General features: G+C 38.5%; 2 protein-coding genes across 2 annotated transcripts in view; one reads left to right on the top strand and one right to left on the bottom strand.

Annotated features, from left to right (window-relative positions):
- The window catches only part of pdzrn3a (PDZ domain containing RING finger 3a), a 31,677-nt gene extending 15,222 nt beyond the window's left edge, over positions 1-16,455 (top strand). The window contains exons 4-10 of the mRNA XM_039652876.2: positions 11,021-11,286; positions 11,410-11,500; positions 11,750-11,845; positions 12,017-12,079; positions 12,162-12,263; positions 12,479-12,559; positions 12,697-16,455. Of these exons, the coding sequence (XP_039508810.2) occupies positions 11,021-11,286; positions 11,410-11,500; positions 11,750-11,845; positions 12,017-12,079; positions 12,162-12,263; positions 12,479-12,559; positions 12,697-14,163 (2,166 nt within the window). The 3' untranslated portion in view covers positions 14,164-16,455. The remainder of the gene's footprint in view (positions 1-11,020; positions 11,287-11,409; positions 11,501-11,749; positions 11,846-12,016; positions 12,080-12,161; positions 12,264-12,478; positions 12,560-12,696) is intronic.
- Positions 16,456-16,613: 158 nt separating this feature from the next.
- ppp4r2a (protein phosphatase 4, regulatory subunit 2a) lies at positions 16,614-23,056 on the bottom strand. Its single transcript, XM_039652877.2, has 9 exons — positions 22,896-23,056; positions 22,210-22,291; positions 20,570-20,740; positions 19,846-19,939; positions 19,708-19,745; positions 19,529-19,585; positions 19,246-19,383; positions 18,371-18,657; positions 16,614-18,063 (listed from the first exon to the last, which is right to left on the bottom strand). Exons 1-9 carry the CDS (start codon positions 22,927-22,929, stop codon positions 17,726-17,728), a joined length of 1,239 nt encoding a protein of 412 aa, XP_039508811.1. The 5' UTR covers positions 22,930-23,056; the 3' UTR covers positions 16,614-17,725.

The raw sequence follows: 23,056 nt of genomic DNA on the forward strand, positions 1-23,056 counted from the left end.
ACATCATAAGTCAAACCGCTTGATTATTGAGAGTGTTTAGACTTTTTGAGGATAAACAAAGGATTTTTTTTTCATTGTACGGTGGTAATGTCCACACACCGCAAAGACACATTTATATGTAAAAATGAAATTTGCATCCGATGACCCCTTTAAAATGTTTTTGAACAGTTGAACTAGTTTTGAATAGTAAAAAAAAAGCATTTGAATGAAATTCAATGAATAATTCAGTAATGAAACAAGTAAATGCTTCTCTTGAATGAATTAAATGCATCTCTCAATGACCTATATTAAGTCGTTGGTGTAAAGATGTAATTAATACAATTGTTATTTAATGCGCCAAGTTACTTTGAAAAGGTGATTTGCACTATTTTGATCACTGTAGACATCAGTGTTTATATCTGAAAGAAACTTTTATCCCAGTACTTTTGTGATAATATGAATGTAACACAAAAATAACGAAACTGTTTGTTTCATACCTATACTGTACATTTATGAATGAGATCGCATGATTGTTTGAATCGAGATCTCAATCTTTTAACTATTAATCGCCCAGGGCTGCGTTTCCCAAAAGCATCGGTAGAGACCATTGGTGGCAACTGTTGCTTTTGGGAAACCCAGACCAGCTCTAGTTAAGAGTAAAAAGACATGGTGAAACCATAGTGCTGGACGATTTTGGCTAAAATCATAATCGCGATTAATCGAACAAGTTACCTCGATTACGATTATCAAACAATTATTTAAAAAAAAATCTTCCTCATATGTCACTGGCAAGGCTTATACTGTAAATATGTATTTTTTTTCTAATATGAGTGCATAATCCTATCTTTTTTAATTCTAAAATAAGGAAACACACAGATAGCTTTTAATGCTTATTAAATATTTCAAAATATATACAAAATTTAGAAAATATCTCTTTTTGTAAACAAAATAAATTATTGTAAATATTGCCATCTTAAAAGTAAAATAAAACTAAAAAACTAATCCTTTTCATATTGTGTAGCATTTGTAAATGCTTGTGTTATCAAAAGCTGCTTTGTGGAGTGGAGGCACTTGTTGCTGGGCGTTTTTCAGTCTCTCGCTTTTTTTCGCGTGTTTCTTTGGTACGAGCAGCTCCTGTAGCTGAGTTGACTCAGTATTTGAGGAATCAGAGAGTGCATTCACACACAACCCGCAAAAACACGTGACATGTCTCAGCGGCGTCTATAGTTTGCTTATGAGCTGCGATTTTTCTCTCTCGAGAAAACACGCTTGCGCCTTTTTAGTCTCTGATTTGATCATAAACTAGCGCATTACATACAGTTTCCCGCTGACGAACGATTCTGGCTTAAGCGCCATCGTTACAACACGGCTCTGTCCCCAATCCCAGGTCGTGTTTGCGTTCATACAGAAGGTGTTTGTTCAGGCAATTTCCCGGAATCAACGCGTTTTGTGAACTGGACGGATGCGTTTCGCAGACTGAACGGGGCGGAGTTACGTGACTACACACGCGGTGTGTAATTATGTTTTAAGGGAAAAGTACATTAACACACAGTGGGCGGAAATATTAATAGGATTCAAAAGCCGAAATAACCGACATGGTAAAATTACGTCCGTTATGGGCTCTGAATTTCGGTTTCGATTATTTTTCGATTAATCATCCAGCCATATGAAATCAGTTACTTAATGTGTTCAGACGTACATATTCAAGGTGTACATGTACAGTATAGGTTCATGCGTTACCTGGGAATAAAATCCATGACCGTGGCGTTGCTTGCGCCATGAAATACTGGAACGCTACATGGTGACTATCATACACCCTTGAGTTATATTGGTTGTGTAAAATGGCCAATAGCAGACACCAGTGTTCAATAAAAAAGACATTCTTGAATAATAATAACTATATTTGAATTGATAATGACTTGATCTGAAATCCCACTGATGGACAAATACACTAGCACCTGTGCGTCTGCCACTTCTCTGTTCGTAGGATCGAACCGCGTGCAAGCAGCTGGGCTGACAGAACGCAATCGACGCCTCTGCACGGGTGTCACCAACTGGTGTTACGCAGAAAAAGGCAGGTAAAATTAGGATGTGCGCTGACTTTAGAGAGCCAAATAAAGCAGTGATTGTGGATTCTTTTCCATTGCCACACGTGGATGAACTACTCTCTGTTATGAAAGGTGCTCTACCATCGATCTAACTGTGCTGCTGCACGGGGACAGTCGTGAACCTCACGGCCTAGAACGTAAACAAAATGGAGGAAGTTTGCTACTGTCTCGTTTGCTTTATTACTTAATAACTCCGAACAGATACCACAACAGGCTTTGGTACACTTTTATATCAACATCCAGATGGATTAGAATAGCAGAACAGAACAGTCAGTGTGTGAGTCATGGTTTTCCTAAGATGTTCAAAAGAGACGGAGCTCCTCTCAGCACAGTCACGAAAGGTGACTCAGTCCTGACATTGTGTTCTTCCACAAACTGAATCATCTCTCCTCAGTTTACAGACAGAAATCGAAGATATACGACCACACTAAACTACAGCACACAGACACAGCTGTCCAAAGACATTATGGATCTCTACAAAGCACAGAACAGAAAAAGCTCTCGATTTCTGTAATGAATCAGTTCAATTGCCAGCCAGTTTCATGACAAATGCTTTAAATTGATTCCACACTGGAGGTTCCTGCAACTAAATTATAAGTGGGATGGATGTTTAATTTCTGCACCACTTGCATTAGCAAACGTAATTGCAGAAATAATGACTAACGCTATTGGTTGAGGAAAGTGCACATTAAATGCCACACTTCAGCTTTAGGTTGGCTGTATGCACTGCGGAAGCTCAGTGATACACAACCTCGAGCAGAGATTTTCATTAGCCTGATGGAGCACTGAACCATGTGAGGGGATTATATAGACCCCAAGGAACAGCTTAATGATATCTGAGTATTAGTACACAATAGTGTAAAGGGACTTTCGACCCTTTACCGCTGCTTTTACCATGTGCTTCCTCGGTGTTTACATGCATATCAAACACACTGTATGGAGTCAGGGATCTGGAAGTGGCTGGATGTTACGTGTTCTTTCCCTCGAGAACGCCATGTGTCTGGTCGCGGTCGCCAAGATTACTCAGCATTTGTCATATTAGTTTTCTTCCCTTTCACCAAGTGTAACATGGTATTTGCATATGTAAATATGTATTTATTTAACTAAATATTTCAAGAAAAATATACGTTTCTATATTCAAATGTAAGTATTTTACACAACCATTCAGAAGTTATAAGGTTTTTTGCAGTTCTCTTCTGCTCACCAAGGCTGCATTTATCTCATGAAGTGGCGTATGTATGACACGCCAATTCGTATTTCCATTTTTGGCGTGCTATCAACACGCATAATCGCTTTTCAGCGTGTTTATGAACGCCGTTGACTTAACGTTATATTATAGGACCTACCCAAACCCTGTCCCTAAAACCTACCCGTCTTTTTTCGCTCAGACATTTAACAGCGTGTACATATACGCGGAATCTCTCAGACATTTAATGGCGTAGACATACACACATACAAGCCGATAGCTCAAAATGCGTATAGATAACACGCCACTTGACTTGAAAGTGGCGTGTATGTTTATGCTAAAGCCATGATGCCATGTTGTTTATTTGGTCAAAATCTGTTAAGTCTGTAATACTGTGAGGTATTATTACATTTGAAAAATAACTGTTTACTATTGTATTATTTTAATGGGTTGATTATGATTTCACTTTTCTAACTTTAGTTAGTGTGTAATGTTGCTGTTTGAAGAACTTCTGTTAAGTCACAACGCTCAAAATTGAGAGATTGAGACCCGGGATAGTGACATCACTAACTAGGGGTGTAACGATTCACTCGTTTTCCTGACAAAGCATTTGTATCGATCCTGAAACATGTATTTTGAATCGTGAATCGTTTATTTAAGTGAATATTCGATGCGAGCGAGAGACCAGCTTGCGTGTACGGAGAGTCTTTCCATGTAATAAATGCCCGCCCTTGAATAAAGTGGGCTTTTACTTCACAGCTCAGGACGGGTAATGTCAATGTTATGGCCCATTTCAGTAAAATCTTATCTTAAAGAAAATAACTGCGACGTTTCCACGCAATGAAAGCGTTTTATTCATAGTGCCCACGCAATGGCATGGCAGCTTTATCAATGGCTTGAGCGGTTTGCCTCAAAACTATTGCTTTCTCGATAGAGAGCTGGAGAGCTCAATCATGGACTGCTCAAAAATCTGTACATGAGAGCTATGGGACCGAGCGCGAGCAAAATCCAGTGAAAAGATGTTAACGAATGCACTGAGAGGATGCAAAATGGAACTGATGAAAAGGTCTCCATTAATTTGTGCATGTAATTTAATGCAATACTTTAAAAGCCTTTTTCAAAAATTGGCTACTTAGGTTTCTACAAATGCTAATTTGTAGGCCATTGAATTTTTTTGAATAATAGCCTAATATATTTATTAAAATTAAAAACAAACATGAACTAACATTAACAATGGACAAAATCCCCACTATCTGACCCCCGAAGGCCGCTGTGTAATTCAAACCCAGATAAAGACCCATTGGGTGAAGCATTGAAATAATACTATAATGCATATAAAAAAATAAGAATCGAATCTAATTAATCGAATCGCATAGAATTTTGATGTGAATCACATTGAATTGAATCGTTCTGAATTTGCACAAATCGTTCTTGAATCGAATCGAAAACCTATGAATCGTGAATCGAATCGATTCCCTGTCTACCCAAAGATTCACAGCCCTATCACTAACCCTAAAATTGACATAAACCCCGCCCTCCGGACTGTGATTTATAGATTATCATGAAAGAATATGCTAATCAATAGCTAGAAGATAGATAAGAAGTTCTGTAAATTCATCAACTAATCCAGGGGTAAGCAAGTACGGTCCTAGAGAGCCGCTGTCCTGCAGAATTTAGTTCCAACCCTAATCAAACACACCTGAACAAGCTAATCAATGTCTTCAGGATTACTAAGGCTATATAAGCAGGAGAGGTTTTTTCAGTATTGGAGCCAAACTCTGCAGGACAGCGGCTCTCTAGGACAGAACTTGCCTACCCCTGAATGAACCATTCAGAAAGTTGTCACTTCTTCTTGAGTGGCTCCATTTTTGTCTGACTCCTCTTTGAACATAAAAGGCTAAAAGTTTTTGAACCCAAACCTAAAACCCAGTCGCAGTGCACAGCTAACCCAATACACTCGTCCATTGAAATGCATTGCAGTTAGTGGGTTTTCATATGTTTTTTCTTGTCATTTTAAGTTTAAAATGGTCAGACGGTGTGCATGGGGTAGCTACATGCAACTCCGATACTAGGGTCCCGAGAGGCTGGGCGACATTGTGTATTTTTTACCCTTTCCCAAGCCACATCTTAACTGAGATAAGTGTGTGCTCTGGATTAAGTTATGTGGTAGACCACAACAGCAACTAAACGTGGATGAAATTAAACTAGGATGTCTACATCTGTTCAAAGTTAAATCAACAAAATATTTGAACGTTATCTTTGAAATCTCTAACGTAACGTTAGCCTAGCATTAGAAAACGTTAACGTTAGCTTCTAGCTGCGTTGTACATCATGTCACTTAGCTTCATTAACGTATCTGTAAATAACCGAGATAACAAATGTTAACAATGTTGTGCTGAATGATTCATGTAAATACTGTAGCACTAAACGGTGATGGCAACGATATGCGGGTTATCACGTTTACACTGTGACCTGGACATTTTTGCGTTGAGCTGAAGCTTTTAATCGACCTTCTCAACTATAAAATTATTAATATAACCCTCCAATGCATAGTTAAGGCCCTTTAGGTGACTTTGAGATAATATATAATATTTCTGTCTCCAAAAATCACAAATTGCCTCCTGTGAAATGTCTCTACTGTGACGGCTGCCATAGCGCCTGTCCCCGAATGTTGACTGTGTGTCCGAGTTGAGTGGAGGGAGCGTGGTTTAGCCATAGATCAATTGGAACTGCTAACACACACACTCTTGAAGCTCCGCCCTCTGTGTCGGGAGCAGTAGCTCATCTGCATTTAAAGGGACAGACACAAAAACAGTGCATTTTTGCTAACCCTCAAAAAGTGACAATTGCTAGAAAAAATATCTGTGTGGTATTTTAAGATAAAACTTCACACACACACACACACACTCTGGGGACATCAGAGACTTATTTTACATCTTGTGAAAAGGGCATTATAGGACTCCATTATTTATTTATTTATTCCTGTGATTCAAAGCTAAATTTTCTGCATCTTTACTCCAGTCTTCGGTGTCACATGATCCTTCAGAAATCACTCTAATATGATATTATTATTATCATTGTTAAAAACAGTTGTACTGCTTCATAATTTTGTGGAAACCATGAAATTATTTTTTTTAGTATTCTTTGATGAATACAAAGTTCAGAAGAACAGCATTTATTTGAAACCTTTTGTAACATTATAAATGTTTTGTCACTTTTGATCAATTAAATATGGAAGCTTATTTCCGCTTTTTTCTTGCACTTGTGACTTTATTTTTCGCAATTCTGACTTTTATTCTTCGAATTGCGTGATACAAACTCGCAATATCATGCAATTCTGAGAAAAAAGTCAGAATTGTGAGATTTAATTTCACAATTGCGAGAAAAAAGAATGGTGAAATGAAAAAGTCGCAATTGCCTTTTTTAAATATTTATTTAGTCTCGGAAACCAGCTTCCATAATTAAATGCTTGCTTAAAGCTACACTGTGTGATTTTTACCCCCATCTAGCGGTGAAAAGGTATATGACCATCCAGTGAATATTAATTTCTGTTCCTCTCAATTCCGATTTCGTTTTAACTCTTACGGTGGCCAATGTTGTCCAAGATTAACATGGCTTCCAGTTCGACCTCGTCCATGAGTGTTAACTCAAATGTAAACGCGAAAGGCGAAGCTTGAATTAACGGGTATGTCCCTCTTTGGCTAATGTATTTTCAAGATGGAGGGGCAACATGGCGACCGACATTAGAACCCCTTACCCGTATGTATTTTCAATGGCATATTATACACTCACGAGAATACTTTATTATTTGAACGAAGTAAATATACATTAATGAGCACATATATTTTTGAAAGAACTAAGTGTTTAAGTGAACTAAGCTAAGAATAGACTAAAAGACTTACACAGTGTAGCTTTAATAAAAGTATTATTTCTTTAAACAAAATTGAAATTACAGTTGTTTTGACCTCTTATATGTGAAAGATCAAATACGATTTTATTCATAATATAATAAACCATTAAATTCCTGTTCATTTCTGCAGTAATATGATCCGAATCAATGAACACATGGTGTTCCTTAGTAACCTTTACCCTGTCTGTGACATGCCAGATTACATCTCAGACTGGAGCCCACAGGCTGAACATTCGTGTACTTTTGGAGGAAAAACAAATGGCAATACCCTCCGGTTGTGCTTGTACCGCCGTTGAGCTTGCTGGCATTACAGGAGCTGCTCATTTTATTGCAAGAATTTTCCTATCGACATGCTCGTGCCAGTAATTGGAGAAGTGATCTTTTTAATTGGCCTGCAACAAAACATTTTCACGACTTGTTTCCGCACATTACGAAACCTGAGGAACGTGGTTATCATCATCTTTGGTAATGTAGTGGATTGTTGATTACAGGGTTGAATTATTTTTATGATGATAAAAACAACATAGTTGAGGATATAGACAACACTCTCCTTTAATGAGAGAGAGAGAGAGAGAGAGACGGTTGCACTGAATGGGAGGAGGGAACAAGCTCTCACATGCGTGTGGCTTACAGACACAAACACAGACTCACGCTGCTGCTGCTGTTGTTGTTGTGTCTGTAAGCTTCAGTCTCTGTAGATACTTTCTCATGATCAGGTTTTTTTGCTATTTGCTGATGTGTTTCCACCATGGGGTGCAGTCTCTGTGCGATACAGCGGTCAGATGAGCACTACAAACTACTACAAGGCACATGTCAGGTAAAAAAAAAAAAAAATCACTACATTGTGTTGCAGTTGACTTGTCACAGTGTCATTTTGGTTTGTTTATTCTTCATTAACATACTCTGGATGTCTGATTAAATTTAAATGAATTAAGAAATGTCAGTCATTTTTTATTGCATCAATTATAATTTGATTGAATGAGCAAATATCAAATGCCTTTGAGGTTACGCCGAATGTTTGCATGCTAAAAAGGTTGCGAAAGGTTATTTTGCCGAAGGAAGGAATGTGTTTTGGAGACTGTGTACTTTTGACAGGGTCATGAGAGGGTCACACTCTACTGAAGAAGAGCGAGAAGTGTTTGAGGTCCCGTCAAAATACTTAAAGGCTGTTTGTTTATTTGTTTGTTTATGTGGTTTGGTTTATTATAGAACGGTAACGTTCCCACAATCCCAGTTTAATTAGCTTCCACTGTAATTTAACCTCCAGTTGACCTCCTATATGACTGAAAATGTGAACTAAACTTGCAGAGCGCAAGGGGGGGACACATGCAATAACACTTTACTTACAGCCTTAATCGATAATGCATTTGGAAGGTATTCATAATACATTAAAATATTTCCAGATTCCTTGTTGTTTGTCATGTGTTTCAATGCATTATACCTATTTAAAGCACGTAGCATAAGTATTATCACGTATTATAACTGTGGTTACGATTATTAATTATTCATGAGACAATACAATGCATTAAAAAAGATTAAAATTAAAATGCATTAAGTAAAGTGTTACCCCAAATGCTAAATGCAAATAATAATAAAAACAAAAAATTGATGATGACAAAATAAGGCTTATTAACTTCATATCACAGTCAGTGCAGCCAATCAAACTCTATTAAATTTTGGTGCATCACTTTGCTGAAACTAGATACTTTATGATTATTTTTTATATGGCAAATAATTTCGGTACTGTAATGTATGTTGTGTTGTACACTGTATAAAATTTTTAAGTAAATAAATATTTGTAAAACATACTATTTCAGTCTTTCTACTTCAAAACGTCACATTTATTTCAATGCATTTCTTTGTAATTATTTGTGAAATTTGCTAGCAATACCAGTTGCAAATCTGATGTTAACATATTTTAGTTTTCCCATCTATGCATTTTTAATATTCAAAGGCTGCAGCTACCAATCAATGAAATTTATAACAAAACTTAAAAATTCTTTTATGCACACAATTGCGCACAATTTCATTTTTTGGTTTATAGCCCCTCAATTTAAACGATGTGAATTGGACAAGATACAGAATGAAATGTTTTCTATAAAAAGTTGGAAATAAAGTTTGAGTTTAATTCATTAATCGGTTATCAAGCTACAATTCTACAAACAGAACTTTAAAAGTCGCTATAGCCAGGCAAAGGGTGTCTCGTTGAATTAACCTCAAGTACATTCAGTGACTTTTCTGCCCCGTGTGCCAAAAGGCATAAGAGAAACCGTGCGAGTGAGTGAATTTAAAGTAGTTTGTCAGCTCACACATGAATGGGCACACTGACAAAGTTCCCATGTGTGTTATTGCCACTGCAAGATTCCAGAACAGACAGCAGATTGAGTCGAGGTCCCTGAAGACATTAGCTTTGAGATTTGAGACCTGCAGCGCTTTGATAAATGAAGTTCTCTCCCATTAGCTATCTGGCACTTAGCCATTTCCTTGTGTGATTCAAAAGCTTTTACACACCCTGTTGGACTCCAATCAATGAATGAAATCTCACTAACTGTGTGATAATGTTAAAACTGAGCTTCCGGACTTAAATATATCGGTGTATTGCCCTTGCACGTTCAGGACTGACTTTGCAATGTTTAGCCAAATTAACTGTTTTAGGTCAAGAAGTCATTGTTTCATATGACAACATTCGCCTTGAGTCTTTCGTTCTTGGTCACCAAATCATTAACTTGTGTCTTGTAGGTTGTTTGTAACCTTATGGTGTCTTATAGTTCTATGCTTTTCTCATTCCAGTCAGCCAGTTTAATAATTGAAATATATATATATGGCTATTAAATTAATCAATTGAGTTGAATGGACCCTTGAATTCCCTTAGTAAACTAGAGTAAACTGGCCCACTTTTTTATTGTATAAGGATACATTAAGTGTAACTGTAGTAAACTTTGAGTACACAACTAGTTTTTGTTTGTGCTGCAACTATACAAGTGAACTTATTGTTATACTGATAGTTTACTAGTTAAATACACATTTTTTAGTTTATGAAAGTACACTTTGAAGTATACTCTACGTAAGCTATACTACAAGTATACTTGTAAGTTTTTTTTAAGTGAACTTAACATTGTACTTATAGTTTAATATTTATATATTATATATTTTGCACTTTAAGTATATTACTATGTTCCTATTTAGGTACACATTTTTAAACTTGAAATGTCCATTTAACTGTACTTAACTTTCCCCACCACCATTTTTGTTTTAAACACCAGTCTGCAACACTTTTTGATCATTTTCACAAATTTCATGGCCCCAGGAATATTTTGTTGGTTGAATATCTGATCATGCTATATATAAAAATATAGTGTGGGTAATATTAATACAGCAAAATTTTGAAAGTAAAGCTGTGACAATAACATCAGACAATGTCTGGATTGGATTCAGAACTATGATCAAAACATAGATCGTGTCAGACAGGTTTTTGGATTTTGACCTCACATCTGGTTTTAAGGTTAATGTACAGCCACATGTGGCACTCAAGTTTAGTATATACGGTAAAGTTGGGATGACAAAGCAAGTGCAGTGCGTAAGATTAAAAGAGTTTTCTCTTTTTCTCTAAAAGTGTATTCTCTAAAATATAATGAAATGCTCAGTATGCATGTCAGAAATATACAGTAGGGTTTGTTCCTTACGTTATGAACATGTAGAAGACTATTTCAAATTACTTAGGCTACTTAGCAATGCATTATACCAACACTACCTACCTTAATAATACCAAAAATTATTTATCAAAAATTACCACACCTCACTTTTTTTCATTTAAACATCCCCTCTTTTTTTGCATAGGTAAATGGAAGGAGCCTTTCCATCACGACCCATGACCAAGCAGTAGAGGCTTTCCAAGCAGCCAAAGACCCCATTGAGGTCAAGGTACTGCGCAGGCCTGTGCACAAGACTCTCAATACTCATGAACCAGCCCAAAGGGTGGACAACAGTACTCAGACCAATGTTACAATGAAATATATGAAACATATAGAGACTATGGCAAAGTTACCGTCACCTCCGGCACCACTGTGTATGGCTGTGCTGGACAGTTTCCATTCACCCTCACAGTAAGTGCTAGTCAGCATTTCTTTGCCCAGTTTTATCATAAGTTGAGATCCATCATAACTTGAGTTTTTCAGATTTGCTGTGAACGAGGCTTCAGTTAATGTTCATGTTTCATTATACTGAAGGTGCCAAATGGCAAGACGTGACTCGACTTACTCCACAGACTTGCATGATGGCGTACAGAAAGACATTGAGAGTAGTGGACTGGAATATGAGGTATTGTGTTGGCATAGACTGTATTCATTCTAGAGATATGAGGTCATTTTAATTTTGATTTCATTTACTTTCTAATATTTTCCCAAGACCTCTTTAATTTCACATGGATTTACTATGCAAATGAATGAGCTATCGTAAGAGCAGCAAGCACTATAAAATTCTCAGAAATGCTTTTGCTTATGTTTTATATTACCAATAATTAAAATGGTAACTCTTTGCCATCCAAATAAATAATCTGTGTTTTCATAGGAAGTGGATCTGCAGAGGAAAACTACTAATGATAAGCTTGGCCTGATGTTATGTTACAAAACTGATGACGAGACGACTGCAATTTTTATTAGTGAGGTAGGGTTCTTAAGTAGGAATTTATCAGGACAGCAATCGATCAGGCAATTTTTGTCCGCAAGTCCAATTACACCTTGCAATTTCTAAAGCTTGCTCAGTGCAGCTTTAGGTATTTCCAGTGTTTCACGGATCAAATGTTAAGGCTAAATACACTGTTCTTACCATGCTTAGATTGCCCCAGAAGGAATTGCAGCAAAGGATGGCAGACTCCAGGAAGGAGATCAGATTATACAGGTAGACTTTATTCCACATTCATTTTTGGTTTGGAATACTTTGACTAAAACATAAAATCGATTTTACTTTTCACATGTTGAAGATCAATGGAGTGAAAATCCAGAGCCATGAGGAGGCAGTGACACTTCTGACCGAGGCGGAGAGTAAGAATGTGACCCTCCTGGTGGCTCGACCAGAAAGTCAGGTCTGTGAACTGTTGTGAACTTGCAGATGATTTTGGTAAACTTAATTTGATTTATGTCAGGGGTTTCCAATCCTGCTCCTCTAGGACGACCTTTTTGCAAGGTTTAGCTCCAACCCAATTTAAACACCTGAACCAACTTCCAAGGTGGCCCTCCAGAAGAAGGTTTGGAGACCCCCCAAGTAAAAGAATGACTACATTTTTGGTTTGGGTTACAGGATGTTAGCTGGTTGGAGAAGGATCGAAACAACTTGGCAGATGACTTGCACACGGGCATGCTGGAGCAACAGCATAACAAGGTCAGGGAGTTCACTGCAACAGATAAGTTAATGAGGGTCAAGTCAACAGTAAATAGCTTCTTTGATCCAACTAAAGGTGATAACATCACTACAGTGATTTGCAAGCCATTAAAACATCTTCCCACTCACTTTAACAGAGCACACATGAAGAAGATGGAGGCACTACTGATACGGCAACCTTACAGTCCAACCATCACGAGAAAGACAGTGGCGTTGGCCGCACTGATGAAAGCACTCGTAATGATGAAAGCTCAGAGCAGGACAACTTAGGAGATGACCAGAATTCCCTTTGTGACACTCTCCCAGAAAACCACAAGACGTATAGTCAAGGCACTTTTGAAAGTGGGGACATGCACTTAAGCAATGACTCCTTCCTTTTAGTTGACAATGGAGACAGTGGAAACTTCCTTGGCATACCTGGAATGGCCTGTGAACGTTTTCAGAAACAGCTTGAACTGAAATGCCTGGTCAATGGTAGTGGTCTTCAGGGATTTCTGGAGCATGACAACACACTATATGGAAAGAGGGTTAGTGTAGACTGTGATGATCAGGAGGTTCAGATGCTTAATGAGGAGTTGCTGAACATTGAGCTGGAGTGCCTGAGTATCATACGAGCACACAGGCTTCAGACTGAAGGTGATGATCGGCAAGCCAAAAAATGCTGCACCAAGCATTTAACTGAGCAAATAAATACTAAAGTCGATCAGGACCTCATTAATAACCAGGTTGACTACGAAGGCTCTACTAGTGCTTACAACACCGGAGAGAGCTGTTGGAGCTTACATCCTGCTCTGGAGTCAGATTCTCCTGACTCCCAAAGGATGGCTCCTGGAGACAAGAGTAAAGGTTCTCCCATGCATAGACGCAACTCTACAACAGCTTGCTCCAAGCATCAACTCTCTCCTATTCAGGAGATCAGCCCCACCAAGAGTTTACCTGGAGATCCAGAGGTCACGAATCAGGGGGGAAGAAAGCAGAGTAAGAAAAGGAACCCTTCATTGCACCATTCCTCACACAAGAAAGCCTACATCCCAGCCCATGCTCAACATTACCAAAGCTACATGCAACTTATCCAGCAGAGTTCGGCTGTGGAGTACGTCCAGAGTCAAGTCAGCTTGGCCAGCCTAGAAACCACTCCCACTAAGGCCCGGCCCAAGATGGGGTGGAGAGTAAAGATCCGTGGCGATGGAACAAGGTACATCACCAAAAGGCCCATCAGGGATCAGCTACTGAAAGAGCGTGCTTTGCGCATTCGGGAAGAACGCTGCAGCGCAACTACAGATGACGATGCAACGAGTGAACTAAAGCTGGGTCGATACTGGAACAAGGAGGAGCGCAAACAGCATGCGGCACTAGCCAGGGAACAGCGTCAACGGCGTGAACTGGTCAAGCAGTGCCACTTGGAGAACAAGGGACAAACAGGAGCAATGAACGACAAGGAGAAGCCTGATATTATCCAGCTTAGCCGTAAAAAGATGCTGAAAAGGAGGAACAAGAGGATATTTGACAGCTGGATGACCATTCAGGAGCTGCTGACACATGGCACAAAGTCCACAGATGGGAATAGACTCTATAATTCCTTCCTTTCTGTGACTACAGTGTAAAGGATTTTTTTGGTTTCGGGCACTTGTTTACTGTGTAAAATTGTGTGCGGGTGTTTGTGGGAAATCTTGCCTCATTTTAAGGAGGTGGGTCATTTAGGTACTTAATACAAATCTATAGCTGTGTTTCCACCGCAGGAACTTTCCCCAGGAACTAGGAACTTTGGGGCAGGATTGAACCAGGGTCTAAATGAAGTTCCCCCCCCCCCCCCCCCCAGAAAGTCCCTGCTGGCAAGGTAGTACTTTTTCAGAGTTCGGGAACTTTCGGGGTGGGACTTGTGCGCTGAACATGCAGATTGGTTCTTACCACTTGTTCTTTCTGCCCGATGGCGAGCGTTCGTACCATCCATCAATGACCGCTGATAACAAACGTCTACTTTTATATAGCATTATGAGCTTTCTAAATACGTTTTGGGTGCTCGTCTCTTTTCTGCCATTTTGTTAATTACCTCGTTAGTAAACCAATCGCACACAAAAGCAGCAAAGCTTGAATTTCCTCCAAACAAAACTCAAAACAAACACGCAGACTGGGGGGAGCAGTCGCACGCAGTTCAACATCACTAATCTTTCCGGGCCGATACTTTAGTCCGCGGTGTAAACGCAGTAAGCAAGCGGTCTGGGGCAAAACAATGTTTCTATGAAAAAAGTTCCTGGGACAAAATAGTTCCTGGTAATTGCGGTGGAAACGCGGCTTATGGAGATTTTTGTGATGCAACAGTTGGGAGTACACAATGATGTGGAAACAAAGTACTCAGGGATGTGATTTTTCCGGATTAATCCGGAATTCCGGATTTTCCGACCTGAAAATGTGACCTACGTGAATCATGCAGATCTGTAAAAAAAAAAAAAAAAAAAAAAAAAAGAGGGGGGCGGGTGTCGGCAGCCGGAGTGAAAAGGAGAGAATATGAGGACATAACCCATAACTGGCTGACGTGCGTATTTGCGTTCAGCCAGAGAATGTCTAATTGGTTCAGCTTGTTCACCTGCTCAATTTCGTATCTCTAGTCGCTCTCGCGCGCTGGTATCGTTGTTAGTTGACAAGAACATCACAGTTAGGTCACCAGGGCTGGGCGATATATCGATATATTTCAAATTTGCGCTATGATCCTTGCTCCAAGCAAGCTGCTGACTGCTTTTGTATGAATATGTATATCGTGCATTCTGTCAGTTGCAGTCCTGACACCTCCGTCTCAACAGCATTAGTGTACAACGCGACAAATACTCGCAATATTAACGCAGAGGAACGGCTGTCTGTTCAGCGAGTTCACAAAAGTTAATTTGCATGTGCTTTAAAGCCTTGCAGGTTAAACATGTCATTCACTGCTGATACGCTGTTCTGAGCGCGAACACCCGACGTGCACATGCACTAAAAGCTTGTCTAACAGCGCCTGGTTGCTGGACTAAGTTATCTTTCGAGTATTATTTCGCTAATACTCTCAAATACACACAAGGTTTACATAAGAACATTTGGTTATGTCTAAATTCAAAGCAAATTGAGAGAAATCTGCTTGTCAAATGCTCCGTGTAGGCTATATTAGACGTGTCGCGTACAGGTCTTAAAGTGACAGTAGCCCTAATAATAAAAATGCAGCCGCTTGTTCTTAAAGGGATAGTTGACCCCAAAATAAAAATTCTGTCATTATTTACTCACTGTAATGTTGTTCCAAACCTGTATTAATTTATTTCATGTGCTGAACAAAAAAGAAGATATTTTGAAGAATGTGGGTAACCAGACAGTTGCTGGTCCCCATTGACTTCCATAGGGAAAAATTTACTATGGAAATCACTGGGGAACATCAACATTCTTGGTTACCGACATTCTTCCAAATAACTTAAATAACTTGAACAGAAGAAAGAAACTTTTTCAGGTTTAAAACAACTTGAGAGAGTAAATGATGAAAATTATTTTTTTGGGAGAACTATCTATAATTTAATGTTAATTAAATAAAACACAGAGGAAATCACTCACTGCTCTTGACTGAGAACTGTAATAGTAGCTTTAATAAGAATCAATGTATAATTTATACAGTGAAGACTATATTTGACTTTGATTGAACATTTGCTCTCACTTTGCGGAAAAGATATTGTGATATATATTGATCGGTGGAGGGGGGGTCGGTACATTTTCCTGCTTTTTTGTCCTTAGCCAATCACATGCCTGAGTACTGATTTCATGTTTTAATAATTGAGCCCGCTCCAAAAAATTGACATCAGTTTATATATGAATTTTTTTATTGAATGACTGATCATAGTTTTTCCAAGAATTGATTCATTTGAAGTAAAATTCTAACTCTAGTTTGCAGTTACTGCCCATTACTCGCACATCGGTTACGTGTTAAACGTGATGGCTAATTAGGTTTCACTTCCCAAATATTACAGTGCAAATGAATTGTGTCTTTGACCCGATTATTCCAAAGAGTTTTATTCAGATAAAAGTTTAGAAATGCCTCAGATTAAGCATACCGCTGCTTTTAACGTGAACCTTTATTGCTCTTCAGGAATACTGTTGAAAGCCCAAGCATTCAGTTCACATGGAGTTCATACAATTTCACTTTTCACAAAAGCAGTGAACACATCATAATCTACAAAATCTAATTTAAAAATTCTACATATCAAAAAGGAGCTGTGGAAATAAGTATGGGGAGGAGGGTATACATGCCTGTAGGAAGCATGTAAAGTATTTTAAGAGATGTGGGTGTTGACAGTGTTGCTCGTTTAAACCTTCATACAAATGTTTGCCATTGTTCGATGAAACAAAATGAAAAGCTTATGACAAATAAGGATGGCTCAATAGTGGTTAAGCACATTATGTCGGTTGAAAAGACAGGCTCACTATATTAAGTTACACATTGCAACCAACAGCACTCAAGTATCTAGTGCATGGAAAATCACATTAGTCCATTTTAGAATCTATTTACCAGCATCAGTGGATTAATACATTTCGGTGCTATGCTGGGAAGGCAGTTAAAATCAAAGAATCTAAAAATAAAAGAAAAAGGAAATCTGTCTAATTCTGCTATTGAGCACTTGGTGCTTCAAGCCAGCAGATGAATACAGAAGGCAATTTGGGAGAAATTGGGGTGTTCTCCTGGAATGTTTAGACTGGTCTGTCTGTCAACGGGAATCCTGAGATCATTCGTTGACTATTCAAAACTAAAAGGAAGTGCCCCTACAAACATGTGCACACATTCACACAAATTCATTTGCCACATTTTCCCTCGTAGAAGAACAGGAGAAAGACTGACGTGAAGCGAAAGGTGTCGAGTTGATAGACGCTCGTGATTAGAACAGGATTACAGAAAACGGCCATGTACGCAAGGCTTTCTTGTTATTCGATGGCAAATGCTCCACTAAACCACCAGAAAGATGAGCTTCCAGTTTTTGAAGTTGAACCCATATTAAGTCAAGATGCCCTGAGAAGGGTCATAAGGAGGAGATGTTTTCACGAGAGGTCTTTAGGGACGTCACCGGATGCCCTCCTCTCCTGGTCTATAAAGGATCTGCTAAACTTGCAGGATAAGTGATTTTCGGGGTGTTTGTACAGTAGAGTGTAAAAAAAACCGCTTCAGTCTTGCTCCATGGTGTCACCTGCAGTCTCTGAGCTGTCTGAAGTGATTTCTGCAGTAGTACTGCCCTCTGCTGTCGGCTCTGTGGAACTGCTGGGACATGCAGATCGAGTCTCTGCGCTGGACACTCCCTCGTCACTGCTGTTATTGCTGCTACTGCTGCTGCTGCTGCTGACTGGGTCGTATTTCTCCTCGGTGCCCTCTTCCCTCTCAGGCTGCTGCTCTGATAGGTCCGATTCGCTGGCGGTCGCCTGACTGTGGGAGGGGTCGGGGGAATCTTCCGAAGCAGATTTGTCAACCCCGTTTTCTACGACCTCTGACTGTGTACTGGAGGGTTCTGTAGAGAGAGGAGCAGAAAATGTCATGTATGCAAACAGCTGCTGATATGCAAAGATATAATATATTAGCACAGCAGTTACTCAACATGACCAAGCTGCTTGAAATAAAACAATTTATACATGCGACTTATTTTATACTGATATACTTGTAGTTTATTTTATACTGATATACTTGTAGTTTGATCATTTGTTCTTATTTTCTTGTTTTATTTATTTGCTAGCAGTCATTTCCCCCCCGAACCGTACCGAAACCGTGACCCTAAAGCCATGATAAATTTGAACGCAGGATGTTAGAAAAGGACATACCTTGGTCTTCAGCGACAAATTTGTCAGGTTTATTATCCTTCACCTCCGCAGTGACGTCTGATGAGGACTGCGGTAGATCCGATGAGCTCTCTGCTATTGATATGCAGGACAACGGCTTTTCACCTGGTTCTTTCTCCATCCCATCTTCATCATCATCATCTTCCTCTTTGTCAAACTTGAGTCTCTTTGCTTCAGGTGTTTCAGGATTCGTTGCATCTTCATCTTCACAATGTTTACTCTTCACTGGACCAACGTGTGAACAGTCTGCTTCTGATGCTGAAGACTCACTAAAAAAAAAAAATATATATATATATAAAAAACATTATATTTGAAATTTTCTTCTTTAATGATGATTTTTATCAGACTTGTATATTTAAGTTCAGTAATTTCACTTAAATTACAATTAATAGGTAATTATCATTGCCATTTAAGTGAAATCACTGAACTTAAATATACAAGCTTGATAAAAATGATCATTATAGAAGAAAATTTCAAATGGCACTTAGAGGCTTTTGCATCTGAACTCTTCATATACGTATATAATGTGTGTGTGTGAAGTCGCAGTGACGGAAACAGTGACATTCCAATTTAAGTTTGAAGGGAGTAAAGCCTGCGTTTAAGCTATTAAGGGAATGTAATTTTGCCAAAGAAGACTTACATTTAAGATCAACCTACTATAATGTAATATGTTACCATATCATCACGCTTAACACTGAGAATTGGAATAATGTGACGATCAGATGCGATATCTAAATCAGAGACAATCATAGGTTCGGCTGTGTGGCGCGTGGATGATTTATTTTTAGCAGCAGATTCAGGTGACGTTAGAGCTGATCCATGCATCTCTAATGCACACACTGGCATTTGGGACTTACTTGACCGTTCTCTCTGATTCCTCAGAGGCCTGTTCTTTGCTTTCTGTGCTGTCAGGAAGGCCGTTGGTGGCTACACTGCTGGACAAGGAGAGTTTTGGTCTGTTCAGTGGCCTGGGTGTTCCTGGACCATTCACATTTCTATCACAGACAATCAAAGGCACATCAAAATCAGGTACATCTAGTCTCTCTTTACAGTGAGCAATAACATTTCAAACTCAATTAGTTTAGTGACTAATAAGGCGGTTTTCAAAGTTTCCACAATGGTGGTTTAAGTGAAACTCACCTATCTGGAGGGAACATGACACCATTCATTCTGTTCACACAACCTGACCCTTTTTTCCTTTAAAAAAAGATGCATAATAGTATTAAATACAGCAGAACGATTCTAAAAACATTACAAGAATGACTAAAAGCTGATATTAAAAGCTGCCCAAAATAGAGCAGAAAGAGAGTTTAACTCACTCTGAGGAAGGATACACACAACTGACCACCATCACATTCTGAGAAAAAAAAAAATAAAAATTTAATCTTCCTCAATTATCAACTTAAAAAAAAAAAAACACACACACACACACACACACACAAAATAACACAACATACCTTCTCCACACCCCTGAGGAACTTTTCTGTTCCTGCGTAGTTTCTTTTTGGCTCAGTAAGAAGCTCACAAAGACGCTGAATTGTGAAAGGAATCCTAAAGCAAAAAATCATTTTCAATTTTAATATTTTCACACAGGGATGAAAACAACTAGGGCTGGGAATCACCAAAAGGCCCCACGATACAATATCATTGTGATTCTTAAGCCACAATAAATTATTGTGATTTTAAACATTTTGCGTCATGCTGAGTATTACAGTGAAATGCATTAAGATTACCTTTTCTCAACTGCAAATGTCCCCAAAGGAAAACTTTGTCCATATACGTTTTTATCTAACAAGATAAAGTTCTCATCTTCATATCCATCTCCTTCGTTCAATTTTTTCCTTCCTCAAATTTTAGACATTTTAATAGAAATTACAGTTGTCAAATTAATTGTCAAAAGCCAATGTATTTGTTTTTAAAATACAAATTAAGTGAATGTGCTTCCTTAAAACACTGCTCACTGTGCCTCTCCGAGAGAGAAATTATTTACTTTTTACAAATTGTTATTATGTCCCGCATTTATGCACAATAATCGCAATCCTGAGCTAAAAAGCAGGCGCTAAATCAATTAATACTTGGCCTCCATTTGTCAATAATATAACCCCACTCAAAATAACAAGATTACGCTGTATCGATGTTTTTCCCCACCTCGAACTGTGAAATATGTCAGCCGTCTCTTACCCATTGTATCCGTTGACGATTTTGAGAATCCTCTGCTTCATCTCCTCAAAGGGAATGTACTCAACGTTAGGATTGGCAGGTCCTCGTTGCTCTGGACACGAGGCTTTAAAATCATCCATCACTTTCTCCAGTTTGAAGAGGAAGTAGTTTTTAAACTGAGACCACTGAATGCTGAGGAAAGTTGTAAATGATTAAATAAAGAAAATTAGAAACTTCTCTATTCTAATAGTTTTACTCTCACAACACACTCTGAATGAGTAAAGTCGTGTTTGAAAATTGCGATTGCCTTTTCTGCTCCATTGTGACGTATATATCCAAGCTTAACAGCTTCTCGAAAAGAAACGTAGGGCGAGACGTCAGAATTGAACAGTTGTTGTTTTCGAATTGATGCGATCTCTTGTGAGTGGCAGGATTATTATTTTCGCCTTCACACCAGTGCAACCTGTCACTCACAGGAGATCAACCAATAGCAAACCACGACCATCCAATCAATTCCCCATAGACAAAATCAAGTCCTGACCAACATTTTTTCTTGTTTAATTGAAGCAGTTTCAATGGTATATACACGTCACAACAGGGAAGAAAAGACTATAGAGAATGTAAAGATGACATCACAGCCTGTCTTTAGACCCCATATATCGACCCCTTTCCCCTATAGACCCCTTTTTGCTAAGGTAGTGTGATTGTGAAATATGTCACCATTGCATGGAGACATGCCATATTAAACTGGCATCATCGTTCAGTGAGAAAACTGGACAACACTATACCTTTTTTCACCTTTTCTACATGTAAAAACACTATGGGAAGCAAGTTGAGGGGGTGATGGGAAGACGTTGGATATATCTATTAACATGGTCACTGATTAAACCCATTGAATAACAATAAAATAATCACATTGCTGAGTGTTTTTGAAAGTTTTGTTTTTGTTTGCGGATATGACTGTTGCAGTTTGCCGGCTTGTGAATGTGAATTAGCAGAACTTGCACACAGCCACTACAAAACAGGTTACAAACTTCTAGGGATTGACTTTGGCTGTCTAGTGTAGAAATAAAAATAAAAAAAACAGTCTGTGTCAGTGTCTGTCCACTGAATGTGACCCAGATTCTCAGATTCCCCATCATGACCATGGGAAAGTGAATATTTACAATGACAACAATAAAACTTGTTACACTTAAACGTTTCAAAATAAAATATGGATAGACTTCTTTCAGCTTGTTGAACACATTGTTGTTGACTTTTATAATCCCCGTGGTAAAATTAATTAAGTCGAAAGTCGAGCAGTACAATAAATAAAATCGTGCATTGGACTAAAAGCACAAAAGACTGCTATACAAGTTTTATTCTGCGTGAACATATCCATATATTATTTTTAATCAATGTAGAATTTCTATATCTCACTTTGTTGAAATGATAATTACTCTTTTATGAGTTAAACATCATTAAGGAAAACAACAAATGGTATTAATTTGTTTATTAATTTCAGTATGTAGCATACTAGATCCACTAAAGATCGAGGCACCGCCCCAGAATGCAATGCGTTGTGATGTAACTTTCTCCATTGCTATTTCTATTTCATGCTGACTTTAAAATACTTGTGAATAAAGCAATATTCTCTCTCTCTTTGAGAGTGTTGGACTTACATGGTCTCTCCTGTTCTCGCAACATGGGATAGAAACTGGTCCAAAATCGGGCAGGTTTCTTTTTCTCCTTTCTTCTCGAAATCTACAGTGAACAGAGTAAACAATAGTGCTTCATTAATATCATGTGAAATGTTTCTTTCGTACTATTGTGTTTTTCAAAATGACTGACATTTTGTTTTACTGTCATTGCCTGTCATCGCTTGTAGTGTGCGTTCACGCGGTTATTTTGTATAAAAAATGACAATAAAGTACTTTAAAATTGACATTTCTGTTCCAGACACCTCTACAAAGTTAAATCACACAAATAAGCGCCCGACAAACTTTTTTTGCTGACTATGCAGCCAAGTTAATGCAAGTAAGAAGTTTCAGACAGAGTAAATAAGCGACTGAACCGGTGTATTCTGTGCTCACATAACAACAGTGTGGCTCACAGCTAACCGGCTTTCTATCTGTTCCCGTGTAGCAGAGGACTTTATCAACTTCCAACGTGGTACATCTACAAGATCAACTCATAGACATTATCTTTGTATTGTTGAGAATCGATCGATATCGATTATTAGTGACATTTAAAGCTTTTCCGGCAATACCAGCACCTAGCATTGGCTGCTAGTTTGATTTACTAGCTTAGCTTACAAGCTAACGAATTTGCCAAACCTTTTCTGTTATTCATTATTTGTTAGCGGTACCTCGAAATGCTTCCAGAAGTGTATCGATTTCCATTGTGGAGGTATGTTTGCTACACTCTGGTCTCTCTGAGTCCAGCTGGAAACAGAAAGATGGCAACAGCGACACAGAGAAAACAGCAGCAAATCTTTAATATGGCGTCGGTGACGTCACTACCCAAATG

Source organism: Pimephales promelas, chromosome 20 (assembly GCF_988280905.1).
Source record: "Pimephales promelas chromosome 20, fPimPro1.hap1.1, whole genome shotgun sequence".
In the NCBI taxonomy this organism is placed as follows: Eukaryota; Metazoa; Chordata; class Actinopteri; order Cypriniformes; family Leuciscidae; genus Pimephales; species Pimephales promelas.